This window comes from Gambusia affinis, linkage group LG07, assembly GCF_019740435.1.
Source record: "Gambusia affinis linkage group LG07, SWU_Gaff_1.0, whole genome shotgun sequence".
NCBI lineage: Eukaryota > Metazoa > Chordata > Actinopteri > Cyprinodontiformes > Poeciliidae > Gambusia > Gambusia affinis.
In genome coordinates, this window is record NC_057874.1 from 12648510 (window position 1) to 12676192 (window position 27683).

General features: G+C 38.5%; 1 protein-coding gene across 4 annotated transcripts in view; it reads left to right on the top strand.

Annotated features, from left to right (window-relative positions):
• The window catches only part of scn8ab (sodium channel, voltage gated, type VIII, alpha subunit b), a 52816-nt gene extending 27072 nt beyond the window's left edge, over positions 1 to 25744 (top strand). For 3 of the 4 annotated variants that reach the window (XM_044122085.1, XM_044122082.1, XM_044122084.1), the window contains exons 13-28: positions 548 to 680; positions 1316 to 1554; positions 3219 to 3392; positions 3558 to 3914; positions 4006 to 4179; positions 4851 to 5138; positions 6750 to 6867; positions 8362 to 8516; positions 9291 to 9464; positions 14561 to 14683; positions 17884 to 18168; positions 18250 to 18303; positions 18383 to 18520; positions 19092 to 19196; positions 19294 to 19564; positions 20195 to 25743. In XM_044122085.1, coding sequence (XP_043978020.1) covers positions 548 to 680; positions 1316 to 1554; positions 3219 to 3392; positions 3558 to 3914; positions 4006 to 4179; positions 4851 to 5138; positions 6750 to 6867; positions 8362 to 8516; positions 9291 to 9464; positions 14561 to 14683; positions 17884 to 18168; positions 18250 to 18303; positions 18383 to 18520; positions 19092 to 19196; positions 19294 to 19564; positions 20195 to 21348 — 3942 coding nt within the window. In that variant the 3' untranslated portion in view covers positions 21349 to 25743. Of the gene's footprint in view, positions 1 to 547; positions 681 to 1315; positions 1555 to 3218; positions 3393 to 3557; positions 3915 to 4005; positions 4180 to 4850; positions 5139 to 6749; positions 6868 to 8361; positions 8517 to 9290; positions 9465 to 14560; positions 14684 to 17883; positions 18169 to 18249; positions 18304 to 18382; positions 18521 to 19091; positions 19197 to 19293; positions 19565 to 20194 lie in introns of all 4 variants that reach the window. The other variant, XM_044122083.1, reaches the window with a different exon arrangement.
• The last annotated feature ends 1939 nt before the right edge of the window (positions 25745 to 27683 follow it).

The following is a 27683-nucleotide window of genomic DNA, read 5'->3' on the forward strand; positions in this document are numbered from 1 at the left end:
ACATTCCTTTTATGTCATTACTTAGAAATCCCATTCTTGAGCTTTTCTCCTTCTTCTCATCAACCCTCCTGTCTCCATATCTATCTTTCTCTTCCATTCACCTCCTCATCTCCTGTCTTCATCTATTCTCCATTCCTAACCCTGGATGGTGCAACAAACAAGCCTGAAACAATTTTTCTGTAACAATATTTCTCCCCTTACAGCACGCATGGTAGACCTCCTCTTCCCTCAGCCAGCCAACCTGCTCTTACCTGTTTACCTCTATTGAATATTAGCATGGTGTAGATGTTCATGATGTCTTGAGATCCCCTCTGTTGACCTGATGTGCATGCCACTGCATGCATTTCAATTTTACAAAGACATGAAGACGAGTTCAATGTAATCTGCAGATTCGATGTGAAGATTTAGGCTGTGTTTTCTGTATTTGGTCTGTTCAGTGGAACCTGGGTATCATTTAGTGGCTGAGGTAGCTTTGAAGCATTGCTTTTAATTTTTGTGTACATCCCGTGCTTTCCTAAAGGACCACTCATGTTTTCTCTGAGTACAGACTACAGATGTGGAGATTAAGAAGAAACACTCTGGCTCTCTCATGATTTCTGTGGATCAGCTCAACTCCTCCTTCAAAGGAAAGGACCGTGCCAACAGTCAGATGAGCGTGGTCACCAACACACTCATAGAAGGTACGCTTATTTTACAAAAACCTTACAATGCTTTTCCAGAAATGGTGAAAATGACCTGCTTTCAAATGTACATTTAATCAGGATGTGTTTAGATAGCTTGAAGACATTTTGTGATGCTACAAGTTTAAACTGAGCAGGGCGATAAATTGATAACAGTAAATGTCATGATAGACACATGATCAACATGAAGAGAAAATACATCCAATAAAGTAGTCAGTAATTCCACTGAACCCCGCAGCATTCTGGGGGATGTAGGCAGAGGAAAGGCTTCAGCCGCTCAACCTCTCACAGCCCCACAGTGGCTCTGATTGTGAGGGATTTCATTGGATAAGCTCGATGTCCGTCAATGAAATCAACCAATGGACTGTCGCAGTCGATAAAAATATGTTATATAATTTATTTTGTTAAATTATGACAGCGTAGGGCCGTCAGATATGGACAGTAAATGCATCAGTCTGTAAACCAGACGGTCAGTCCTTCCCTGGATAGAAGTTCAAACTGAATGCAGCTTTGCTCCAATTTACACACCACTTCATACTTTTACCTGCATTTGGCCAGTGGCGGGTGCTAATTTCCACCCCTGGTCATGACCTCAATTTAACTTCAACATATACCTGTTCTTCCTCATCCTGCAGAGTTAGAAGAGTCTCAAAGAAAGTGTCCTCCTTGTTGGTACAAGTTTGCAAACATCTTCCTCATCTGGGAATGCTGCCCCATCTGGCTAAAACTGAAGCACATCGTCTATTTGATTGTCATGGACCCATTTGTGGATCTGGCCATCACAATCTGCATTGTGCTCAACACTCTCTTCATGGCCATGGAGCATTACCCGATGACGCCACATTTTGAGGAGGTCCTGGCCGTCGGCAACCTGGTAAGAAACGACAACGTTTACTGTCTTCCGTGCTCTTCTTTTCTCCTCCGCTGGAGTGACGGAGGAGTTTCACATCTAGTTTGTCTGCTTAAGCAAAACAGTACATCATTTCATATGTGCACTTAAGAACTCAAACTAACCACATATAGTTATCAGATGGAAATCTCATTAAATATTTATTTCCATTTTAATGTTGCCATCTAGTCAGCTCTGCAGTCTCATCACCACCTTTTTACCTCACTTTTCTGTTGTCCGGTGCCCTCTTATACAAAGTCTGTGCTTTGACAAATATGTGAAATGTCTCATATTTTTGGCATCCTTCCTGCCACTTGAAGACATACGTAGAAGTGGCACGACATGGTTTAGCAGAGAACATGCCAAACAAGAAGACATTTTGATTTGGCTGAGTCTAGCCGTGGCTTCCTAAAAGAAAAACCACTGTAGCACAGCAGTATTCACTCTGCGTCAGCACTGAGACAGGAAATGAGGTCATAAGCATTGGTAGCTGTCCAAAGTGAAACAGGAATTTAATTCACCCTGCATTAGAAGCTGGATGCTGCAGTGTGAATCACTGGGTGTCTTCTGCAGCACTGACTGGACACATGATTAGCTGTCGGGTGGGTGAATGTCCAGATTTTTGACCTTACCCTGGCATTTAAATTTTGCACAGTGTTATGGTTTTCACATGAATACATTTTAAGGTCATTGCAAGCAAGCTAGTTAGGGTTGTGCAAAGATAATTTACATGTTGAGGTTTATTATCACTACCACTTTTAGCAAAGTGGTGATATATATAAAGACGACTTTACATATATTTTATAGAAACTGGCTGTAATTTAAGGTGTTACAGTTTCAAAATTGCTCATATTTTAACACACTTAAATCTGTTTTAAACTGACTGCACATTTATTGATTGCCACTTTAAAGTTTTTTCTAGTGAGGGACATTGTTTTTATAGGTAGAAAAGTACTTACACCATCACAGTAATCAGAGTACCAGCCGACCCAACCCAGATCTTACAGCATTATTTATTAAAACTGTGATTCTTTTTGGAAGTCCTAGTGAGAGAAGGCTCATCCCTTTGTGAAAGTTTGCATTGCCTTTCACAATAATTGAAGATAAATTGTTGAAACTCATTTTAATGGACCTTAAACAATTACATGCTACATTTATACAATGGAAATACAAAAATACATTTTAATCTGCTATTTTACTGTTCTTTGTCTTGGCTAGAAACATGAAGTGAAAAAAATAAAGTGTCTTTTATGAAATATCAAGCCATGTCACGTGACCACATTTTCTACATATTGTGTGTAATACGAATAAGGATGCAAAATTTACAGTCTGTTATCACATTAGGATAGAATAAGTTTCTTTTGCCATAATATTGCCATGTTGTTTTCTTCTAATACACAGAACTTTCTCATCAATTAACATTTGTGAATAAGAGCTTAATGTTTTAAAAATAGTCTAAGCTTCCAGAAACTGTCAAATAATTAGCAGTTAAATAAATCAGAAAATCTGTTTATCTACCATGACATGTAGATAAACTAAACACTATGTAATGTTGATAGATCACTGCGTCAACATATGAGTAGCCATGAAGTGATATGTTCCTCCTGAGTCTCACTGACATCTCTTTTTAAATTGGTTTCCCGCTGTAGGTTTTCACCGGCATCTTTGCTGGCGAGATGTTTGCCAAGCTCATCGCCATGGACCCCTACTACTACTTCCAGGAAGGCTGGAACTGTTTTGATGGCTTCATTGTGACCCTGAGTTTAGTTGAACTGGGGCTGGCGGACGTGGAGGGACTCTCAGTTCTCAGGTCTTTCCGATTGGTAAGCGAAACTCGTGTCTCGTGTTAATGTTACAGAAATATGAGATGTAATCATCAGATTTCTATTACCTGAAGTTTAGGATTAGACTCTGACTTGATCTAGCTTAGCTAACATGTGTTAAATGAGCTAAAAATATAACCAATTATTCCTGTTTTCCATTTACAGTTAAGAGTGTTCAAACTGGCCAAGTCGTGGCCCACACTAAACATGCTGATTAAGATCATTGGAAACTCGGTGGGAGCTCTGGGTAATTTGACCTTGGTGTTGGCCATCATCGTCTTCATCTTTGCCGTGGTGGGAATGCAGCTGTTTGGAAAAAGCTACAAGGACTGTGTGTGTAAGATCGCGTTGGACTGCGAACTCCCACGCTGGCACATGAACGACTTCTTTCACTCCTTCCTGATCGTGTTCAGAGTGCTGTGTGGAGAGTGGATTGAAACAATGTGGGACTGCATGGAGGTGGCAGGACAAGCCATGTGCATTATCGTCTTCATGATGGTGATGGTTATTGGAAATCTGGTGGTAAGAAAAAAAAAAAACCCTCACATAACCATAGTAGCTCATGTACACTAAGCTTTAAGGTTTCAGAGTGTGTTTTGTGTTTCCTTGTAAGGTGCTGAACCTGTTTCTGGCTCTGCTGCTGAGCTCATTCAGTGCAGACAACCTCGCTGCCACTGATGACGATGGAGAACCCAACAACCTTCAACTTGCTGTTGCCCGCATCAAGAAAGGAATCGCCTGGTTTAAAGTCAACATGCGAATCTTGGTAGCCACAGTTCTCAAAAAGGTACGTGACGCTAAGGCATCAACGTATGCCAAGGTTTTAAAAAGTTATGGCTTTAAAGCTGCCAAGATTTCCACAAGGGCTATCAATGAGAAAGAGTCAGTAAAAATTAAACAAAAGACATTTTAAAAATATTGATTAATAAAAGAAAATTGGTTAGCCTCAGTTAAAGAGCCAGAATGTCTCTGGGTAATCTTTGATTGACTCCTGGAATTGTGACTTTAGGGGGATTTAAAAAGAGACTAAACACATGCAGTGAGGTCATTTAACAACTTTTAAAGTCTTAGAGATGACAGTCATTCACAAGACACTGAAATCTGCAAATACTTGAGACTCCTCTTAAAAACGCTTTCTACTTCAAACACCAAATATACCTTAATATGCATTCAAACAACCAAGAGGAAACCTTATTGCAACACCACAGAAGCTATTATTTACAGTCTTCCCTATATCCACTCCTGGGAGTACAGAAATTAATGGGGCTTCTGGATTGGCTGCTTTGCAAATAGCATGTTAATTAGCATTGTACCTAGCCATTTTAGCTGTCCAAACTGCAATATCTTTTGAATATTTTTATGAAAAAAATCAGTTATTTAAAATCTCAACGTTATCATCTACCTCCATGTTTTCCATCAGTATTTTTGTTTGTCTCGTTTTACTTTCCTGACAAGCAGCCTATAGAGGACGAGCAGAAGCCTTTGGATTATGAAGAAAAGCTCAACTGCATAGCAAACCACCCTGCTGAAATCAACCGTGAACTGGACTACCCCAAAAATGGCAACGGCACCACCAGTGGCATCGGGAGCAGTGTAGGAAAGTACATGATTGATGACGACTACATGTCTTTTATCCACAACCCCAACCTCACTGTGTGCGTTCCCATCGCTGTTGGAGAGTCAGACTTTGAAAACCTCAACACGGAGGACTTCAGCAGCGAATCAGATGTGGAAAACAGCAAAGATGTGAGTAGAAATGGGTAGCTGAGGCGAATTCAGGAGATTTTTCAGGTAGATGAAACTGTCTGAAGCTTTGAGTTCAATAACACGGTTCTCTTTTTGAGTTTCTGTAAAGCTTAGACCCGGCAATTAAGTTTTTTACCTAATTTTTGTCTCAGAACAATTATATTAGAGATATAAAAATAGCTGTGAGTGATCATTAACTCCTCTTTCTAAGAGCAGAGGAAGCCACTGCAAGATAATTTCATTATTATTTTTTATAAAAATACATTTAAAACGGTCATTGAAAGCTGTTTCCAGTAGCTTAGGTTAGTGATTAGCACTGTTAGTCCAGCTAGCATTACATAATCATCACTCTTTGTGTATATATTTTTGACATTATTGATCGTTTGCTTAAGTTGGATATTTCCAAAAGGTTGCCAACATTTACAAATCCAGCAATTTTCTTACTCAGCAGAGGCTGAAAGCTCAAAATGAAACCAAGGAACTTCCTTGAGCCCCCTTTATCCTTACTGTCATCTGCTGAAAGTCTTGCTCTTTTTGGCAATCTGAATGTTTCTAAGTGTAGAAGTTATAATTTCCAAAGTTAAGTAGTGTTCAATCCTTCTGAGTCCTCTGGCCATATTTTCTACAGGTTGTTGGTCTTATAAATAGCTTCTTTTCTCAGGATCAACTTCCACATGTATGGTGCATAAATTATTGGAGAAAATTGGACTTTTGAGTTTCCATTCAATATGTCGCCAGTCAAGCCCAATGAAGCCGATCATCGTCAGGTTCAAGCTACCAGTTGTTTTCTCTGTGCATTGCTGAGAAAATGTTACATTTGTTAAAATCTTATCTAAGGTCTGCAGAGTTGGTATTGACTTCCAGATGAAAACACAAAGTTGGCGTGACATTTCAGAGCATTCATTTAGACAGGAATGCTGCTACACTGAACAGAAATGCTGAGTATGCAAACAAAAAAAAAAAGCCTGAGACAGACAGGGATCAAGCCTGATGAGGCAATAGAAACATTGCCATCTGTATATTATGATGTACAAACAGCAAAAGCCAGACCAAAAACTTGTAGACATTTATAATATGCAGGTCATCTTCATTTGGTTCATAGTGGGACAAATTGAGATTATACAGCTGCATTACGATTATACCTGCACCTGGTTCTTATACCATCAGTCACCTCAACTCGTCCTCCCTGCACAGCAGGCAGTAACACAACACCCTGCAGAGGAGACGGAGCTGCTAGCAGAGTAAAAACTGCTAACAATTATATATTTGAAAGTCTCATTGTTGATATTCTTTTGTTTTTATTTGGTTAACTAATATAGTTTAGTCCATTACTTCATAGTAGATGAATCACTCAGTGTTAGCAGATCTGGATTTTTATATAAAAAATGAGCATCAGTAGTAGTAATACAATCAAAATTTGTTTACATTTACATATGGTTTATGATTTCTTTTCTTTACTAGAAAACTGTTAGTAGTACAGTTGCATATTTAGAAAATTGAGATGTACGTAAAAGTATTGTTCCCCTGCTGTGAGCAAATAATATAGCTTCTGTATTGAATCAGTTAGCTGAGCTTGTATTTTAAAGAACGGGTTGATGTTTTTTGTCATAGTTGGATGACACCAGTTCATCTGAGGGCAGCACAATAGACATCAAGCCTGATGTAGAGGAGGTGGCGGTGGTTGAAGTCGTGGAAGAGTATCTTGATCCTGATGCCTGCTGGACTGATGGTACGTGACGCTCAGCATCTATCAGACTTTGTGGCTCAGATGTGAAACAAATCCGTAAAGAAAATGCATGTTTTAATGCATTTACTTTAGTAGTAGAATCTCACATTAACTTTATCTTTGCACCCTGATGGTTGCGTTGAGATGGAGTAAGGGAGGTAAAAAGAAAAAAATAAAAATCAGCAATCTTCCCTTGTAGAAAACTGAAGTGTGGCAGCGGAGCATTTAGTATGCCAAGTATTCATGACAACCATTGAACACTATGATATGGAAACCAGTTGTATTATAGGCATTCCAAGACAAAAGCCTTTTCTGTCCTGCAAATCTGAATGTAAACACGGAGCTGGTTAAACTCTACTAGCACTTTAACTGGAACTTAATCAAATTAGACTAAGACTGAGCTTTACAGCATCAAACACTTCAGGTGGATTTGTGGTGAAATGTCTCTTTCACACTGCTAAGTGAGGATGAGGATTTGCGATGCTGTGGGGATGCTTCTCCTTCAAAGGAACCTTGTCAGAGTCCATTGCATCAGGAGCTGTGTTAAATTAGTGGAGCAGAGTAGCTAAATGCTGCTCCTCCATGTTTGGTTCTGGTTCTGGGGAAGCAGAGCAGATCAGAACCAGACCATCTGAAGGTCTGGAAGGTTGATACAACAGCAGCAGATCTTTAATGTGTTGTGGTGCCACACTGTTCAGTGATTTATAAACTAACAGTATTCCAAAGTTTATTCTCTGAACTACAGGGAGCCAGTGTAGGGACTTTAGAACTGGGTTTATGTGCCCTAACTTCCTGGATCCAGAGCTTTCTGGATTGCAGTAATCAATGAGACTTAAAATAAAAGCATGGATGAGTTTCTCTGGATCTTGCTTTACTCCTTTAATGCTGGAAATGTTCTTCAGGTGATAGAAGGATGACTTTATAAATATCTTTATGTGTCTCTGAAGATTCAGACATCATCATCTGACATCATCACTACACCCAGATTTCGGACCTGATCGCTTGTTTCTAGCTGTATTAACCAAAGCTGTGCAGAGAAGCGCATTTGAAATAATAATAAAAAAATCTTAGATGCAAATACTTACATTAAATATGTAAATAAATACATGTTTATGCTTCTGCTTGTATTTTTCAGTACTTTATCAACCACAAAATAAAGCAAATGTTATAAGGGCTGTATGTATTGTATTTAATATATATATGAATCTATTTATTTTATTTTAGTCCTTTGCTGCAGCATTTTATGCATTTATTTTATCTGTCAAACTTCCCCTTTAGCAATACTGGGCATTTTAATTTATTTCACAATAAACATAATATATGATATATTCAAGAACTGAAAGAATCATGCACTACTGCAATGGACAACATCCTCTTACTCCATTTTATGAGTGGCAATTTGTATTTTAGTGACAATGTAAACTTTGTCTTGCTGTATGTTGGCATGTTGCGACTCTTCAGAGTGTGTCAGCAGTCGTGTTTTCATTTATCATGCAGAGTGTGTGGCCAAATACAAATGCTGTGATGTTCCCATCACTCATGGATGGGGAAAGCACTGGTGGTTCCTGAGGAAGACCTGCTACCTGATAGTGGAGCACAACTGGTTTGAGACCCTCATCATCTTCATGATCCTCCTCAGCAGTGGAGCTCTGGTAAAAGCATAAGCACACCCACGAAGGTCCTTTTCATCTCCTAAAAGTACCCAAAGATTGCATTTAATAGTATAGATTATTATGAAGTGAATCAAACATAGTTAGTTGCTGGTTTATATTAAACTTTAATATGGAAGATTTAGGGTGTAAAAAGAGCTGGGGAAATAGATTGCAATAATAGGTGCATAAATACACATTCATTTATGTATGGTGAATATCACTGGCCTCTAAAGATGTAAAGGAGAGTCAAGGTCTCTTGCTTGTTTGCTGCAGCTCCTCTTGATATTATAGTCCTAATGGATGGCAAAGTGCTGTAATGCACTTTGCCATCCAAAGTGCATTTCCTCCAGCTTTCTGAAGGAAAAAAGGCCTCTGGCATACATGTCATGCAGAGACTTGTCAGTCCTCATCTTTTATTTATCTCCCTTCTCTTTATTATTTTTATGTTGTGTAAAACTTCTGTTTTTATTGAAAACAGAGATTTGTCTCCATTATCAGGTTCAAGTTAAAAGCAGTAGACTTGACTTACCTAGTCGATGACTGGAGGACAGGAAGCTGCATCTACCTCAGTATTTATTTAATAGTTTTTGTTGTGTCATGGTGCTCATGTAGCACCCTAAAGGTCAGCTCACATTAACTTTTTATTTTTTATTTTTTGCTTTATGCTTTCTTTTGTCAGGAAGCATAAAGGACTCAAGTTCAATACAAATACAAATGTCAGAAAAGGATTCTCACAATTAATCTTCTGTCCATTGTTATTCTGCTACATTTCAGGCCTTTGAGGATGTGTACATTGAACAGAGGAAGACAGTGCGCATCATTCTAGATTACGCTGATCGAGTTTTCACCTACATCTTCATCCTGGAGATGTTGCTGAAATGGGTGGCCTATGGCTTTGTCAAGTACTTCACTAATGCCTGGTGCTGGCTGGACTTCTTCATTGTGGATGTAAGTACACTTATATTCTGTCTGGTTATGTTAAGCCAATTTTTATTTTTAAAAAACAATCTCCACCATGAGGAGATTTAAGAAGAGGAATGTTCTAGAAAACGCATTTCATGGGTTAATTTAAGATTAAAACAATATTGCACATTATAAATTCAGTTACCAGAACTTATTGGCAATAAATATTCTAAAACACGTCTAAGGTTATTAAATGATTTTAGTAATAACTCTGGTTTTGAATGCTGTTTTTTTGTTGCTCACAAATTTTTTCCCATTAGTGTTTAAAAATGTTTATAAACAACATTACAAAAGCCTGATGCAACTGAATAAAGCAACATGTTTCGAGTCTACAGAAACTACATTGAACAAAAGGAGCCCAAGAATTGGACCTTGTGGTTCCCCGCATCATCTTTGTTTCTTCCACAAAATATTTCTTTCCTGCTAAGTAAGATGTAAATAAATTTAGCTCAGAACAAGATAAAACCACTCTGATCAGCTTCATAAAATTCAGATTTAGCAATACCTGCACAAATGTTTCACAAGCATTGCTGTATGTTATTTATTTGTATTAACTCCTCTGTTCAGTCGCAGTTGTGTGGGTGAAAATCTACCAGGAAAAAATTGAAGAAATGGTTTTTCAACTTTACTAAAACCAGCAAATTTGTAGCAATACTGCATTTCAGTGTTCTTGAACGTAATGCTAGGTTAGACTTGAAACTATAACTAATATTGAGGTGTTCAGTTTAGGATTTCTTTATTTAAAGAAAGAGGTTTCATCCCCAATTTAAAGTTCTGATGTTTTGTTATTTCTTGCCTTTCTGATGAACGTTTTCGTTTTCGTCAAGGTCTAAATTCATTCTCTGTTTGCTGAACAGATTGTAACTGTAAAACTCTTTTTATCTTGATGGCTGTCGGGTTGTTATGTTGCTTTATATATTTGAATGTGTGATAGTGTTGGATGTCAGGTTTAAGGTGAGGCACAGGAAAAAAAAGAGGACGGGCAGAGAAAGAGAAAGAGAGAGGAAGAGAGAGAAAGAGAGAATGACACTCCAGATCATTTTTTAATTCACTGAAGCAGTTTGTAGACCTGGATATTGCTTTTAACCTTTATTTACTTTTATATTGTGCTTGTTTACAAAATACCCAAACTTTCACCGTTGCTCACTGGCAAATCTTTCAGTGCAAAAATGAAGAAAACTTATGATTTGAGCTAATATGAGACTTTTTTGAGTCCATATATCTATTGCTGAAGGACTCCCCCATAGTTCATAGCAAAGTGAACTGTAGGTAAACATAGAATATTAATACATATAATAAATAAGTCAAGCATATTCATTTTACAGACACAAATATTAACTGGTGCACAGAAATATGAAATTGTTGGTTATTCTCAAATATATTGTAGAAGATGTTATAGTACTTCATAATCTTAGCTAAGAGGGCCCAAAAATGGAGCCTTTGGGAACCCCTAACACAACCTCTGTTTTCTCAGATTTAAGTATGTTTATTTTATTGTTCCAATAACTTCTCACAGTTAAAAAAGTACACCATCTTTCAGTTCTAGGGTTTTAATGTATAAATGACTTGGTCTTCACTCAGTTTTACAGTCGCTGAAATCTTAAATCAGCTGCACAAAACCACACACCACATGTTTATTCATGTCATCAATTTGACATGAATTTTAGTAATAACTCTGGTTTTGAATTATTGAAAACCAGAGTTTTCTCTTAATTGTGAGAACTGAACTAGAAAAGTCCCTGGAAAACTAAGCAAACCCTGAAAAACCCTAGATTAGTTCAAAAAGAAGGTGTGCTTAACTTTACTTTGACTGGAATACAGATGAGAGCTGTTGCCTTGCAGCAAGAAGGTCCTGGGTTCAATTCCCGGCCCGGGGTCTTTCTGCATGGAGTTTGCATGTTCTCCCTGTGCATGGTGGGTTCTCTCCGGGTTGTCCGGCTTCCTCCCACAGTCCAAAAACATGACTGTCAGGTTAATTGGTTTCTCTAAATTCTCCCTAGGTGTGAGTGTGTTGTTTGTCTTGTATGTCTTTGTGTTGCCCTGCGACAGACTGGCGACCTGTCCAGAGTGAACCCCGCCTCTCGCCCGGGACGCAGCTGGAGATAGGCACCAGCAACCCTCCCGACCCCATTAGGGAAGAAGGGTGTAAAGAAAATGGATGGATGGATGGATGGATGGAATACAAATGATGTAGCTAACCTGGAAATGTGCACAACTTTGACCTGCTGCCAAATATCTAATTGTCTGTTAGTAATTGTAGTTCATTGTTTGCAGTTCAGTTGATTTTTGTTCTGTGTCTATTTGTTGCTTTTTTCTGCTTTTAATGCCAACGTCTGAATGCCAATTTGGGTTATATCTGTTCTTTTGTCCCACATTAGCAAATCTAACTCAAGAAGAAGAAATTACCAATACAACCTGTGTGTCCTTTCCTGCCAAAAGATGGAAATGTTCCCTACTCATTTTTCATACTTCTTTGTATTTCTGTTCAGGGGTAAATCCAAAGTTATACTCTAGTGTGAGTCAGCTTTTAAAACTTTCACAACTTCAGATGTTGCAAAGGGCTATTTTTGTTGTATACCTGCCAAAAGTTTTTTTTCTATGTATTTTTATTTTGTTTTTTAGAAATTATATATTTTAATTCTATCTCCACACACGTCTGTATAACAACTATTGTGTTTACAAAAGTAAATACAATATTCGTTATTGGAGTACTAGATCTTTTAATGTACTGTAAAATGTAAAATATTTAGAATTTAACATTTTAAAAAAAATCAATGATTAAGCAAGCTGAACAAGTTATATTTGTGTGTGAATCCATTTAGAATGGGGCTATGAATATCTGAATATCCTTCATATTCACATTATACACACAGTATTTTATTGTGTTATTAGATTTTGTTTCTCTTTGTTGCTTTAATTTTTAAAATTAATAACTGACAAATCCAATTTTCTACTATTTCACATTGCATATTTTTGGTAGTAGAAAAGAAGAACAATTTTTAAAGATTGAAAAGATACAAACAAAACATAAATAGTTTTCTTTGTATCTGTTTGGTTTTGTTTAATTAATAAAGTAATTCATTATTACTCTGCCTTCAAATGCGCCCCGTTTGTAAGGAAAATGCCTTTTTGGGTTGAGCAGCAGAGTGACGCTATGCTGTTTGTGCCCATGAATTTGCTAAATCCTCTTTGCCAAAACCAAACTCCTTTTGGTGAAGGCAGTGTGAAGGAGGGGAATTTACACTCAAATAATTCTTCAACCAATGGAAATCCGATATTTCCAGCCTTAGAAACCAAACTCTAAGATGCCGTCCAAGATGTGGGAGCTCTCCTCCACAGAGCGGAGCTGATCCTGGTTTTAGGAGTAGAGAGGAGGAAACTGCTTGTCATCTTGTGCGATTCTTGCCAGAGTGGCCAAACCCAGATTGGCTATTTGTGACAAATCCAGATTAAAGAATGTAATCTGATCCCACAGGAGGGGATGGGATTCCCACCTGACAAACGTAACAGGGACTGGGCGACAGGTTGTTGTGGTTGTATGGTTCTCCCTCACACTACTGAAGCCTTGTTTGTTAAATGAATGAACTGTTAAAATTACCAATATGTCTTCAAACTGCAATCGTCTGAAAAACCAACAACAAGCGTATGTCAGTACCAGAATAAGGTGTCTGGCATTGGCAAAGAGGATTGGGTAAAAATTTTTATGGACACAGCCCACACACACACACACACAACTCTAACAAACAAGTAATATCTTTATTGCTGTGAGGGATTGCTACAACAAAGAAATAATCAGCCAAGCACAAGTTTCTTTACTTCTTGTCTAAACTTCTATAATAGTATAATAAACTACAGTAGTACTTGCAATAAATAGGACACTCTTCACCACAAATGACTAAAATTGGGTGAAATATATATCTAAAAGAGACAGAGACAGAGAGAATGGGTTGTCTATATATTAAATTTAGTTAAGTTTATTTTGTAGTCAGTAAAAGTTTGATCCATTTTGCTTTTGATAGACAGATAGAGTTTTTCATGTTCACAAAAAAGATAATTTATTTCTTGGCAAAAGAAACCGAAAGTAAAATGTGAGTTCTCAAATGCGAGGTCCGTTTATGAACGCGTCATTTTAATGTGTTTATGCACAACACCGTCTCTACCTATGTCTGCTATAAGTCCAGGTTAAAATTTGAGTCTAGTAGACAAACCCATTGATTCAACAATAAGAACCTTCAGAGGGGTAAAACAAGAGAATGACCCGTCATTGTGGCTGTATGGATTGTACAAAACTGATGCATTACTAGTTACATCACATCCTGTAAATACAACTCAATCCTTTGCCCTGATACTGACCTGTCCTCTCTCTCACAGCAGGTTCCAATAACTCTGTCTCTCTTTAAGTTAAGAGAGACATTGTGCACCTCAGAAGGGGGACAGAGAGGTCGGTGTTTGGGGGTCCAGGGTAAGGTTTGTGTGCTGTGGTGGGGATCCTACTTTCACAGGTTACCCTCTCTCTTCTAACCCTGAAAGTTGTCCTCAACCTCCTGCGTTCTCTCTCTCTTCCTCTCTCTCTCTCCCTTCTTTGAGTGAAATGCCCGCTGGTGTTGGTACCGTTTTGTACTGTGTACTGTGTGTTATATTATCGTGTCACATTGATTTGAGTGTTTCGTGAACACATCTCTCCTCCGATTTTGTCCCTTTGTTGGACTCTCTTCTCTTCCTCTCACTGTGTCAACCACAAGTTTCTTTCCAGGTGTGCTCACTGTGCTGTTAAGCTGGTTGTCACGCTAGACTGGCTTGCCAAAACTAAACCAAACACAAACATGAGGTTTTAAACAAGGGGAAAAAAAACTCTGGGTACACATTACTGACCATTTCGTTTTTACTGTTTGAACCTTTATGTTGTAGAAGTTTTCCTACACAAAAAGGAGTTATTTTTGTACTCTGTATATAATCATTTAGCCATCCTTACAGTTGATTTAGGGCCAACTTTCTCTCTATATCCCTTCTAACTGTGTGGCGACTTTCTTCTTCTTCTTCTGCCTCTGTCTTTCCTTCTCCTTCTGTCCCTATCTGTGTAGGTGTCTATAGTCAGCCTTATAGCTAATGCTTTGGGCTTCTCCGATCTAGGCCCGATTAAATCACTCAGGACACTGAGGGCCTTGAGACCCCTCAGGGCCCTGTCACGTTTTGAAGGGATGAGGGTAAGACCTAAGACTCCAGGCAGCTGCTCCTTTTGCATGCCGATTTAACAAAAAGCATCAACGCATGCTAGAAATGGCAAAAAAAAACCTTGAAAATCTCTGAGGGGAATTTTTGCAGTAACCCTTTTAATAGGCAAGAAGCTTTTTTGCATGGATTAAGATCATCTCAGATGGTTTAATACATCTGATTTGATTTATCATATTTCATTTCATATATGATAAATTTAGCGTTCTGTTAAAGCTCCTAGTGACTACGTATTTGTAGAAAATATGACCCACTCTAAGGATATCTTGCTCTGACCTACCTGAATGATGCAGCAAAATAAAAAAGTCAGCTCTGATTGGTGCTAGCTGAGAAACAACTAGAGGCTGGCGTGAACTGTCGCATCAAAACCTTAAATTCAAATTCAAGACGAAATAAATACAATCTGCTTCCAGTTGGTAGTCTTCCTAAAGTACCCAGATAGACAAATGAACTCACAATACCCTTCAAAGTGTTTGTGCTGTTTCAGCTTTTTCCACCTTACAACCACAAGCTTGTCATTTGTTTCATTATAATTTTATGTGGTAGACCAAGCCAAAGTAGTAATAACATCTCTCAACTGGATAGAAAACCAGTTTGTCTGAAGTGTGGTGTGCATCTGTTTTCAGACCCCTCTGCTGTGACATCCCTAAAGAAAATACAGAGCAAAAACTGCCTTGAAAGGTCACCTAATTCATCTATTTAAAAAAAAATCCACTATATATAGCAGTTTTACCTGAAAGACATATCCTCAGGTTTCAAAATTCAAGTGTACAACATTCTCCTGTGTTTTTCTTAAATCCTGCAGTGCTGCAATTTCTGTCACTTATTTTGATTTGATTGGTAATTTTTCATCCAAAGGATACTCTGATTGGACGGAAAAGACCTGTCTGGTGTGGCTCATTTAAGTACACTTTAAGCTGTGAACGCAGCTGTTAGTTTATTAGCATAATTTGCATGTAGTTTACCACGAGCCAAGTCAGAGAAAGTCTAAAACCAAAACTGAGAAACTTTTACAAGAAATTATGTTTTCCTTCCAACCTGACTGTCCTTGAGCTGTTTTAAATGAAGATGGGTAAAATGGAGTAAAATGGATTTCTTTGGATGTGCTATGCTGGTAGTCACATATACACAATAATTTAGTAGCCGTGACTAAAGCTGGAAGTTTTTGTACCAATTATTGATTTAATGGGGAACAAATACAAATTCCAGCCACACTTTTCAGATTTTCATTTGTAAATACAGCTCTTGAAAAAATGAAGAGCCCATTGCACTGAACCCCATTTAAAACCTCCTGGTTATCCCACCAAGTATTCGTTTCTGAGCTCTTCCTGAGTTAAAACATTAGTATTGCTGTTTCTAAATTAATATGAACATTGAAAGCACTGCATCTTTTTCATTATTCTGACCATTTCTTGTTCTCTGCAAATAAATATTAACTTTTTACTTGGAATTTCAGAGACATGCTGTCAGTAGTTCATACAATAAAAGAACAATGTTCATTTTACTCAAACATAAACCTATAAAGAGTAAAATCAGAGAAACCTGTCATCTTAAGTGGTCTCTTAATTTTTTCCAGAGCCGTAAGTTAACATACTTTGCTCTACTTTGTTTTGGTCTATCACATAAAATCCCAACAAAAGATGTATTTTGTGGTTGTCGTATCATGTGACTCCATATTAAAATGTTTGGTATGTTTTACAGTATCACTACACTTTATTAGGGAGTATTGTTAGGAAATCTAAAATATTTTTCTCCTATTATAACTATCATCACTTTTGAGCGGCACTTGATTTGTGTGATGGCTCCGATCAGCCTCTGGTTGTTGTCTGGCAGAAAACAAAAAGTCCTGTCCGTGTCTGGGCTCAGCATCCTGACTTTTGCTCTGCCTGAGGTGTCCTGTTACCTGATCTTATCACAGTTTGGCTTTGGCATTGTCACACTGGAAGATCAACAAACTTCTGGTTGCATACCCCCCCCTCCCTTCCCCTGCCATCTTTGCTTATCACTCTTCAGTGATTTCTCATCACTATGGTTTCCATCATCACACTTTTGCTATTATATTAACATCAATGCATTGACTCTTTTAATATGATATTGGGCTGAAGAAAAAAAGGCAAAAAGAGAAAAAAAAGTTGTATGTTTATAGTTTTGGTTTGTTTGGCTTTTTGTATTCATGGCACCTCTGTTTGTAGAAATGCACATTCATGTATTCACCTGTGAAGGCTTCAATCCCTTCCTGCTATTTATTTAGGGTAGTTTCTTTTCACATGAGATGTTGATTTTATCTGTCAAATTATCTTGGCATACATTCCATTGGGGCTGTTAGAGATTATATTTTTACACCCAATTAGTCTTTCGTACATATTTTTAAACATCAACATAGAGTATTTGAAATTGGTTTGGAGGAGTGTAACAAAACGATATGGCACAAAACGTCTGTTTTTGATCTACTGTAGTGTTAATACAATTTAATAAATCAAACTGCAGCTAAAGACAAGCTTGTCAAAAGTTTCACACCCTTTAAAAAGATACTAGGAGACAGCAAGCCTTCAAAATGTCATGTTTAACTTTACATCAAAGGTGAGCATGTATCACATGTGAAATCTAGTCTGAAGACGTGGAAACTCATTTTTGCTGGTTTTTTTAATTACCAGATATGTTTTTTTTCTACATGTGGTCATCTTTTTCATATTTGTATTTATACCTTTTCATAAATATATTGTTTTTAAATATTTATTTCATATGTCTGCTTTATATATTCCTCCTTCTTTATTTACATTCTTGTTAACAATAATACCTTTTGCATTTTGTAGAATTATTTTTGCTTTACATCATTTTGTCTTTCTGTAATTCTTCCATTTCACATCTGTTTACATTTATTTCAGTCACAATTATGTTTTGCATTTGTTTTGTGTTGCAGAAAATATCTGAAAATGCTTCTTCTCTTTTCGTTTAGTTTTTACTGCGAGTTAAAACCTGGCTTCAGTATCGTGCGTTGCCCTGCTCAGTATTGTTACACTCCCTATCAGTATATCATGAAAGGGTTTAGCAATCACCAAAACACGTGAGCCTCTTATGTGAGAAGAGAGTGTGCATTTCTCTGTGTGTTGATGTTCATGTGCAGCTGCACTGCGACAGTCAGTCCACAGTTTTGTCTCCTCACGGCTCTCTGCAGGTTGTGGTGAACGCCTTGGTGGGTGCCATACCCTCCATCATGAATGTGCTGCTTGTGTGCCTCATCTTCTGGCTCATCTTCAGCATCATGGGTGTCAACCTGTTTGCCGGGAAATACTATTACTGCTTCAACGAGACGGCCGAAGAGTACTTTCTGCCGGATGACGTCAACAATAAAACTGAGTGCTTTGAGCTGATTAACAGCAATCACACTGAGGTCAGGTGGAAAAACGTGAAGATCAATTTTGACAATGTGGGTGCGGGATATCTTGCACTTTTGCAAGTGGTAAGAAACCTTTTCTATTTAGGAAACGTTTTTCCTCTTGCAAATTTGAAATCTAATCTCTTGTGTCTACCTGTTTGACAGGCAACCTTTAAAGGTTGGATGGACATTATGTATGCAGCAATAGATTCCAGAAAGGTACGCTTCTGCAGCTCTGACTGTTTGTCCGACATTTTACTGTTTAGAAGAACTTTAATGGACTTTTGCCATCTGACAGGTGGAAGACCAGCCTATCTATGAGGACAACCTCTACATGTACATCTACTTTGTCATATTTATCATCTTTGGCTCCTTCTTCACCCTGAATCTCTTCATTGGTGTCATCATTGATAATTTCAATCAACAGAAGAAAAAGATAAGAACTATTTTCTTTACTTTCACCTTTTCAGAAAGCAGTGTGTGTGAATTAGAGGGGAGTACTGTCTGATAGAAAGTAAGAGAAGATCTGCAGCTGTCATCCATGTTAGAGATGTGCAAAAAAAAGAGAAAAAAATTACAATTACAAATGCTGCAGTAGCATAATCTAACACAAATAACTTTAGGATAATTTAGCTTTTTAAACACAGCTGCCTAATATATTGGCACTTCTAAAAACGTACATGTAATATAGCTTGCATGGGAAAAAAAATACCATCTGCTGAAACCTGGTGACAGTTTTGATGCAAAAGGGGAATAAGTGAAAAAGTTACTTGTTGTGCTGCTGTTTTTTTTAAATGAGGCAGAGATATGACAGATGTTAAAATGAATCCTCTACTAAAGTGAAGTGTGGCTGATATTTACCAAACAGTTTCTCTTAATCATGTAAATAATCAATCATGTTTTTCCTTGGTTACATTTTCTATTTCTGTCAACACATTTCAATGTAAATCTTGAATGAGTAGCTTAGGCCTGTGCAGATTATAACCAAACTGTTTTTGTCCCCTTACTTTGGAGGTCAGGATATCTTCATGACAGAAGAGCAAAAGAAATACTACAATGCAATGAAAAAACTTGGGTCAAAGAAACCACAAAAACCAATACCAAGGCCTCAGGTAAACATTGCTGCTCTTATCACCTGCCAACAAATTCCTACTTCCTCCAGAAATAATTATTTTTCATTCTCTCCTTTTTTTTTTTTTTTTTTTACAGAACCCGATCCAAGGAATGGTGTTTGACTTTGTGACACAGCAGGTGTTTGACATTTCCATCATGATCCTCATCTGCCTCAACATGGTCACCATGATGGTGGAGACCGATGATCAGTCAGAAGAAACAGAGGTTGTGCTTTACTGGGTCAACTTTGTATTCATCGTGGTTTTCACTGGCGAGTTCCTTCTCAAGCTGTTTGCGCTGCGCCACTATTACTTCACCAATGGATGGAACATCTTCGACGTAGTGGTGGTCATCCTCTCTATTGTGGGCAAGTATTCAGAAAATGCTTAGTGTGGATGAAGGAAAACCAAGAGTGTGCTTGAGTGTTGCCTAAATGCTACCCATTCGAATGGGCTAAAAAGGCAGTTTATAGACAGTGATAAATAGGAAGTTGTACAAATTGTGTTTTTTTTTAAATTGTAATTATTTAACGTCTTTATGTCTGTAACCAGAATTTTAATTAATCTGGTAATTTAGAAAAGATGGATAAAGACAAACAAAGACAAAACTGGGTTTGCAGCTTTTTCAACTAGAACTGAAAGATTTATATGAATATGAAGAAAACTCATCGTTTCTGAAAGGCGTTTTACAATTTTTAGCTAATGTGTCTTTAGCACATAAAGAGTAAGAACAAATCTAGTTTTCTCTGATATTTAGAGTAAAATAAATGTTTCCCCTATGATAACAAACACATTCATTCTAGTTAAGTAATAATTAAGGATCAATGAAAGAAATTCAATAAATAGCATTAAATAAACAAAAAATTAAAGTGAAATACAGAAGAGTGCCTAAAAACAGTATATTGTTATCTTTGTGAAATTCCTGTCTGAACTGACACTGTTTGTAAAAATTGTGACACCTTAACCAAGCATGTTTGGTCTCTTCCTTGTAACCTCAGGTATGTTTCTGGCTGACCTGATCGAGAAGTACTTTGTGTCGCCGACACTCTTCAGGGTGATCCGTCTGGCTCGTATCGGCAGGATCCTGCGTCTCATCAAGGGCGCCAAAGGAATCAGAACTCTGCTGTTTGCCCTCATGATGTCGCTCCCCGCCTTGTTCAACATCGGCCTCCTGCTCTTCCTGGTCATGTTCATCTTCTCCATCTTTGGCATGTCCAACTTTGGCTACGTGAAACACGGGGCCGGCATCGACGACATGTACAACTTTGAGACGTTTGGAAACAGCATGATCATCCTGTTCATGATCACCACATCGGCAGGTTGGGATGGCCTCCTGCTGCCCATCCTCAACTACCCGCCGGATTGCGACCCGCTTTTAGAGAACGCCGGCACACCTGCAACCGGAGACTGTGGCAACCCATCCGTGGGCATCTTCTTCTTTGTCATGTACATCATCATTTCTTTCCTAATCGTGGTCAACATGTACATTGCCATCATCCTGGAAAACTTTAGTGTGGCCACGGAGGAAAGCGCAGACCCACTCAGTGAGGACGACTTTGAGACCTTTTATGAAATTTGGGAGAAATTTGACCCTGATGCCTCCCAGTTCATTACCTATGCCAAGCTTTCTGACTTTGCCGATGCGCTTGAACATCCGCTGCGTGTCCCCAAGCCCAACACCATTGAGCTGATTGCTATGGACATGCCTATGGTGAGTGGAGACCGCATCCACTGCCTGGACATCCTTTTTGCCTTTACCAAGCGAGTGCTGGGTGACAGCGGGGAGCTGGACATGCTCAGGCAGCAAATGGAGGAGCGCTTTGTGGCTGCCAATCCCTCCAAAGTCTCCTATGAGCCGATTACCACCACTCTGAGGCGAAAGCAGGAGGACGTGTCTGCAAGGATCATCCAGCGGGCCTACCGCTCCCACCTGGCCTGGCGGGGATTTGTGTGCAAGCGCAAACCGGCCAACAACAAAGCTGAGAATCAGGAGCAAGAAAAGAAGGAGGGCACTCCATCCACTGCCTCCCTGCCTTCTTATGACAGTGTGACCAAACCTGAAAAGGAGAAGCAGGATGACAACAACGAGGGCAGAGGAGAGAGGAAAGAGAAGGGCAGAAACCAAAAAGACATCAGGGAGTCTCAGTGTTAGGCTGGGGGAGGGTGATGAATAACCACATTAATAACAGTACAGATTTAACTAATGTAACTTCAAGCAGAGTGAGAGACAACTCACCCACACAGATGTACAGATTATTTCATTTGCAAGTCAGAAAAAAATAGTCCTCAATAATTTTGTTTACAGACTTCATTCCTATACGGATGCAGCGCGGGGCAAGAAACGACTGAACTTTAGTCAAACCAAACATAATCAGCATTCTGTGTGGCACTGTTATATCAACACAACCGATCCTAACAAAAACGGGAAGGAAGACAGAAGAGGGAAAAATCCTACGTTTTTTCCACCGAGTAACTCTACACCAAGAGGTGGGAGGCAAAAACGGGAATCCAGCGCCGTGTGGCTGCAGATGACAAGGAAGCTGCTCAGCAGTCAAAGTGGTCCTGTGTCAGTGTGTAGAGACACAAATGACAGACTCACTCTATGAGCAAACAGAGGGATGACTGGTGAGTGAGAGAAAGACACAAACTGAGAGTCTAAAGTATTTTCTCGTTTTATTAAAACTAGAATTTTTTTTCGTCTTTTTGAGCAGCAAAAAATGCAAACCGAGAAACAAACCAACAAGAAAAAAAAAAAACAAATAGAAGAAAGAACAATATTCAAACAGTTTGCCCATGTCGGTCAACTACTCACATTGTCTTTGTTACACCCACATACAAAATGCTTTATTTTACATGGGCTTTTTGCACCAAATTGGTTAAAGGGTCTGTTTATCAACAGGGGTTCAACCCGGGGCCAAGGGCTTCCATTTACTCAGAAAGGTTTCCAGACAAATACATAAATAATTGTGCTTGTTCAATGCATAGAAATGACTTGCATGAAGGCATGTTTTGATCAGAAATCTTGCATGAATTATCATAGTCCACAAAACACTAATACGCAGACTTCACCGGTGGCTTGATGATCTGTTCGATCGAGGCGTTTCTTTTGGTCAAAATTTTAAGAGTTGGGAGGTAATTTCTTCAACAAAAACAAGCGGTATGTGGGTTGATCGGCTAAAACTGATTTCATCATTTGACACATTTCAGATGTTTAATTTATAAACAATAGAATAAAACACCACCTCAATGTGTGAAATGCAAGCACTTTCTTTGCTGCTCGGAAGATTTTGGGTGTGTATGATGAAGAAAAAGACGTCTGAGTGGATCAATGGACTGAAATGTTCGTCAGGACTGGAATGTTTTAAGGAAGCTTGAAAAGCATATGTTTATAATTTGTATGCTCCTGTCTAATGTTTCGCATCATCTGCCTTTTACTTTAATGTGAGCGGGAGTCTGACTGTCCGCGGTTTGGGATCTGGGCTTTGGCAAACCGTTTTCCGATTCCTGTTTTTTCTCTAACCTTTATAAAAGGGCTCGGTAGAGTTTGGAGCTTTGTTTTAAATTGTTTTATTCGCTTAATGTAAATGTTTGTTTTCTTCCCTTGTGTAATGCTGATGTTTCAGAGGGTGATCAGGCTTATATCGCAGTTTTATAAACCGCATCAAGTCCAGAGGAAAGCTGTTTTGTGCTGAAAGGTATGATTGGGGTGATCAAAGTGAGAGATGTAAACTCATAAATGGTGATGGGAACATTGTGTGTGGAGAAGCCAAAGAGATCTGCCTTGTAATCCCTTATTGTCCTTTACTGACGGAGTGGGACTGCCCATTCTGTTTTTCTTCTGCTGTCGTTATCAGACAGAGAGACCCTAGAAATGTATGCAATGCTTGAAAAATTCTTCCCTTTTTCTCAGGAGATATTATAGATGTATTATTAAGAGCTCTGCAACAAAATGCAATTGAATGTGGCGGAAGTATCACTATATGTAAAATCATGTTTAATCGTTTTTGTTTTGTGCCACTATTGGGGACAATGACTCTTGGCCGTCTCAGTCCGACAGCCGCCTCGGTCGGGGGGTCGTTTTAGCGCTTCCTGCTTCAGATGTTTTGCCAACAAAAGGCTAGAGGCACCGCAGTGACCAGGTGACATAACCCGCTTATAACCGGTGGCGTATTTATGTTTGGGGCCATTTTAGATTGAAATTGAATACAAAAAAAATCTAATAATTGTTCGCCCCTGATTGTAAAACAAAGGTCACAAGAGGAGATGTCACAAGAGTGAGTTTGGATTTGTTGGGTTTTTAGCAGCACAGAGGTAGAAGTGGAAAAGCCCCAAATGTAAGCAGGAGTTTTGAGCTTCTCATTTTCCATTTTCCTTCATGTCGCTTGCCTGTAAAAAGAAAACCATACCAAATAACCGACAGAGCACCGGATGCATTTCTTCTTATGGTACTGTGAACCTGAGCACCACAACCCGGAGCATTTGCACTTCCTGTTGTGCAGCGATGTCACTTCCCTGTTTGTGAATAAGCCTCCCCCCCATCAGTTATTTCCCATGCTCCAGCTGCTGCATGATATCTCCAGAATCAGTGTGGGTGTCAACATGAACCAAATAAAAATCTGAATGACAAGCATAAAGCTATCATCGTGCATTTTCTCCAACATCTCCAAGATTTTTCTGATGGGGAAAAAAATAATTATTAAAAATCAATTTTGCCATAAATAAATACATAAATTCATAAATAAATGCTCTATAGGGCACAAACTGCAAAAGCTAATTTTTTTTAAAATTAACTATAAATAATGTAATATATCATTTTAAGCGCATGTGTAGTTTATTTATTTACTTTTTTTTTTTTTTGCTTTTATTTAATTATTTTTGTAAATACAGGATTACCATAAAGAAAATACTGCAGCTATTAGTTTTAACTTTAAATACAAATAACCATAAATAGAACGGCTTCCAGCTGATGCACCTTTGTCACTCTAGGCTTTGATGCATTGTTAAAAGGTGTAGATTTTTTTTGTGTGTCACTTTTTATAATAAAGAAGGAAATAAGTGAAAAGAATCTATATTAAAAAGCAGAAAATAGTGTGTAAAGCTTTATAAATCAAAACGCACATATTCAGAGCTGTGTTACATATATATTATACATATATTCTTTTATACCTATATGTATATATATATATATATATATATATATATATATATATATATATATATATATATATATACATATTAGAACAATGTCTGTAACTCAACTCTCCTGTCTACTCTCATTGAGGTGACACCAGATCCACTCAGTGTAAGTGATCCCGCTTCTTTCTTTGTGCGGTACGCTCAGAGAATTTCCTAAAGTCTGGCCTGCCCAGGACTTTCCCCAGTATCGAGTATCGGCCTACAATGCATGATGTTGTACTGGCTGCTTGCTGAGAATTGTGGAGCCTGCTTTGGTGAAAGGATTGCACTACCAGCATACCAAGCCCCATTAACCCAACACACACACAGCGTCCCTCTCTCTTTTTTGTACGTGTGTGAAGATGTCTTGCCCCTGTAGTTTCCCCACTTTGTGTACACAGATGCAAAATGGCACACACACCACAGACATGCACACTCATTTCGGCCTTTTTGTAGGCAACTGCTGTTTAACCACATCACTTCAATTGCTTGCTGCAGCCCCTATCCCTTCATGTGCCCCTACCCTTAACCTTAACACATTTGCTGCAGCTTAGAGTTGATCCTTGATTTTTGCGGACACTTTTAATAAGGTATATCTAACAATTTAAGGATTAGTTGTCTTAACTGTCTGTATGTTTGTTTATGGTGCAATATCTCTTAACGGCACGTGCCTTTTTAGCTTTCTATTGATAAATCCTGCAACGAAGATCACCCTCAGAGCGAATCAAAAACGGAGCATGACGACATGCTGAGTTGGAAGTGAACTGAAAACTCACCACCTATAGTGTAGACTGTCTGGACTAACATCGTGTAGAGTCTTGTAGGAAGTGCTCTCTCTCTCTCTGTGTGTTTTGTTGTGTTGCTGGCTCGTTAGCCAGGGTGACAACAGCTTGCCTTCTGTTTTACACTTGTTTTCTTTTCTTCTTTTTTTTTTCAAAGGTTGGTTTATCAATCAGTATATGAGGCCATTGTTTTGTAGCATGACTGAGACGAATTTCTTCTCTTTGAAAATAGCTTAACTAAAAAGAAAAAAAGAACAACTTTTGACTGTCATTTCTTTAAACTGTTACAGTCAAGAAAGAGGGTATATGTTGCACACCACATGGGACAGTTAAGTGAGAAATCGGTGAAAGAATGTCTTCATTTGAGCACGAACCTATTTCCAAACAATAAAGCAGCCTTCCAGTTATCTGTGTGGCCTGTGTCGTTTTTGAGTATAAAAATCTTCCTATTTGGGATTTTATATGATAAGGAAGCAGTAGTAACAAAAATATGTGGCGAACATTTGTACTGAGTCCACTTAACTCTGCTGGCTTTTAATCTAATCTAATCCAATTAATTTTCTTAAAAATGTTTCTAATTAATCTCAAAATAATTCCAGGATTCTGAGGTTTTTTAGAGTATTAGAGGGAAAACATCACAAAGATCAAGGAACACAGCAGACAGGTCAGGGATGAAGCTGCGGAGAAATATAAAGCAGAAATATGTCATGAAACAATAAACCAAAATTCTGAACATATCCTAAGTTCACGATGAAAGAGTAGTGTCATACTCTTTCATCCAAAAATGGAGAGAGTATGACACAACTTGAAGCCTAAACTGATAGCCTCTTAAGGTGGATATTGGTGAGAGAGTCAGCCAAAAGATGTATATGTACATACAGTCAGAGCTATGCCCATAGGAATGGTTTAGATCCAAGAAGAAGGGTCCAGTCAAAGCCCACAACTTCTGGGAAAACCTGAAAATTTATGCTCACAAATGCTTTCCATCCAATCTGACTGAGCTTGATATTGGCTTACAGTCTCTGACGAGGCCAAACTGGGACAAACATGCAGCTAACAACTGCAGCAAAAGATGGATAGCTACCATTAATAGTGGCCAAACGGATTGCACACCACACTTTTCAGATTCTTGTGTACCAAAACTAAACAAAGTTCCTTACACATCACAATTATGGGCAATCTTTTGTTAGTCTAAGATAGGAAATATGTTTATTTTTTAATGGTTTGGGCTTTTAACAAAGTATGAGTTCAAGAGGGATGAATCCTTTTGAAAAGGCCCCACAGCTTCATGCGTTCAGGCATGTCACAATGCTAAAACGGCAGGTGTGTGTGTGTGTGTGTGTGTGCATGGGTGTCTCTCCCCACCTTGTGTTGTGTGTTTGTGTGGAGCACTGAATGAGGGAGCAGTGCGAAGGGGGTAAGCAGAGAGGGAGAGGGAGAGCACTGCAGTGCAGATAGATGAATGCAGTGGCCTGGGCTGAGTCAGCAGCATGTTCCCAACAGGCTCAGACTGTACAGTGCACTGTAAAGCACCTACTTACCCACAGCGAGCAAATCAGCGGGAGAGGCAGCCACTTTAGGGAGAAGGAACATAAATGAGAACAATGAACACAGGCTCATGCGGTCAAAAGCAAGTGCTCTGCTAAGGGTTTAACCTTCAGCTACCCGTTACCAATGATCCAGCTGTTTGATTCAACTCTGTTTCACACTGCATCATTGAGAATTATGTAAAATGAATTTATTTCTTAGATAATTGCATAAATCTGTTGTTTTTTTCTTTATATGCATATCTACTCTAAACCATCCTGGTTTAATTTTTGTCCTTGGTAAGGTTCTGTCTTTTTAAAAATCTACCTGAATGTAGGACAGAGGTAGGCCATCGATTAAGTGGGTCGTTGGTGAGATCTGCTGGGCAGCCGATCTGAGAAGTTTATGTAAGGGGCTTTCAGAGATGGAGGATGTTCTTCGGGGAATTGGTGTAATCTGAGTCATGATCCACTGAGTCGGTCAGGTGGTTTCCTTTAAATAAGCATAAAACAGCCATTTTCCTTTCTGAGCAAAGTCCCTCCCTGCATGCAACAGAGGAGCATGACTTCTGTCTTCATGCACAGTATGTTAATACTACAAATTGCAGAGCAAAACAGGCAAAAACTTTTAATGAATTTCTAGGTTTTTTTCTCTAAAAGTGAGTCAGAATCTGTCCTGTCTGAATTTAGCATTTTATCCCACCTCTGGGGATATTTGCAGATCAATTGATTCCATGTTTGTTATGGACTATGGAATTAATTCCATAGTCCATAACAGGAAAATGAAAATTCAACAGGAGTTTTTATGCCCCACATAAAAACTCCTGCTGAGCCTTGAAACACAACAACCTTTTCTTACTTGCAGTAATTATGACAAAATATGCCATATTAACTTTTAAACTAATTTGTATTTCTACAGCTTAACGGTTCAAACTGCAACTCTACTGTAGACTGCTTTATTACATCTGCGGTAATAAAGCAGAAATAATAATAAACCGGTTATT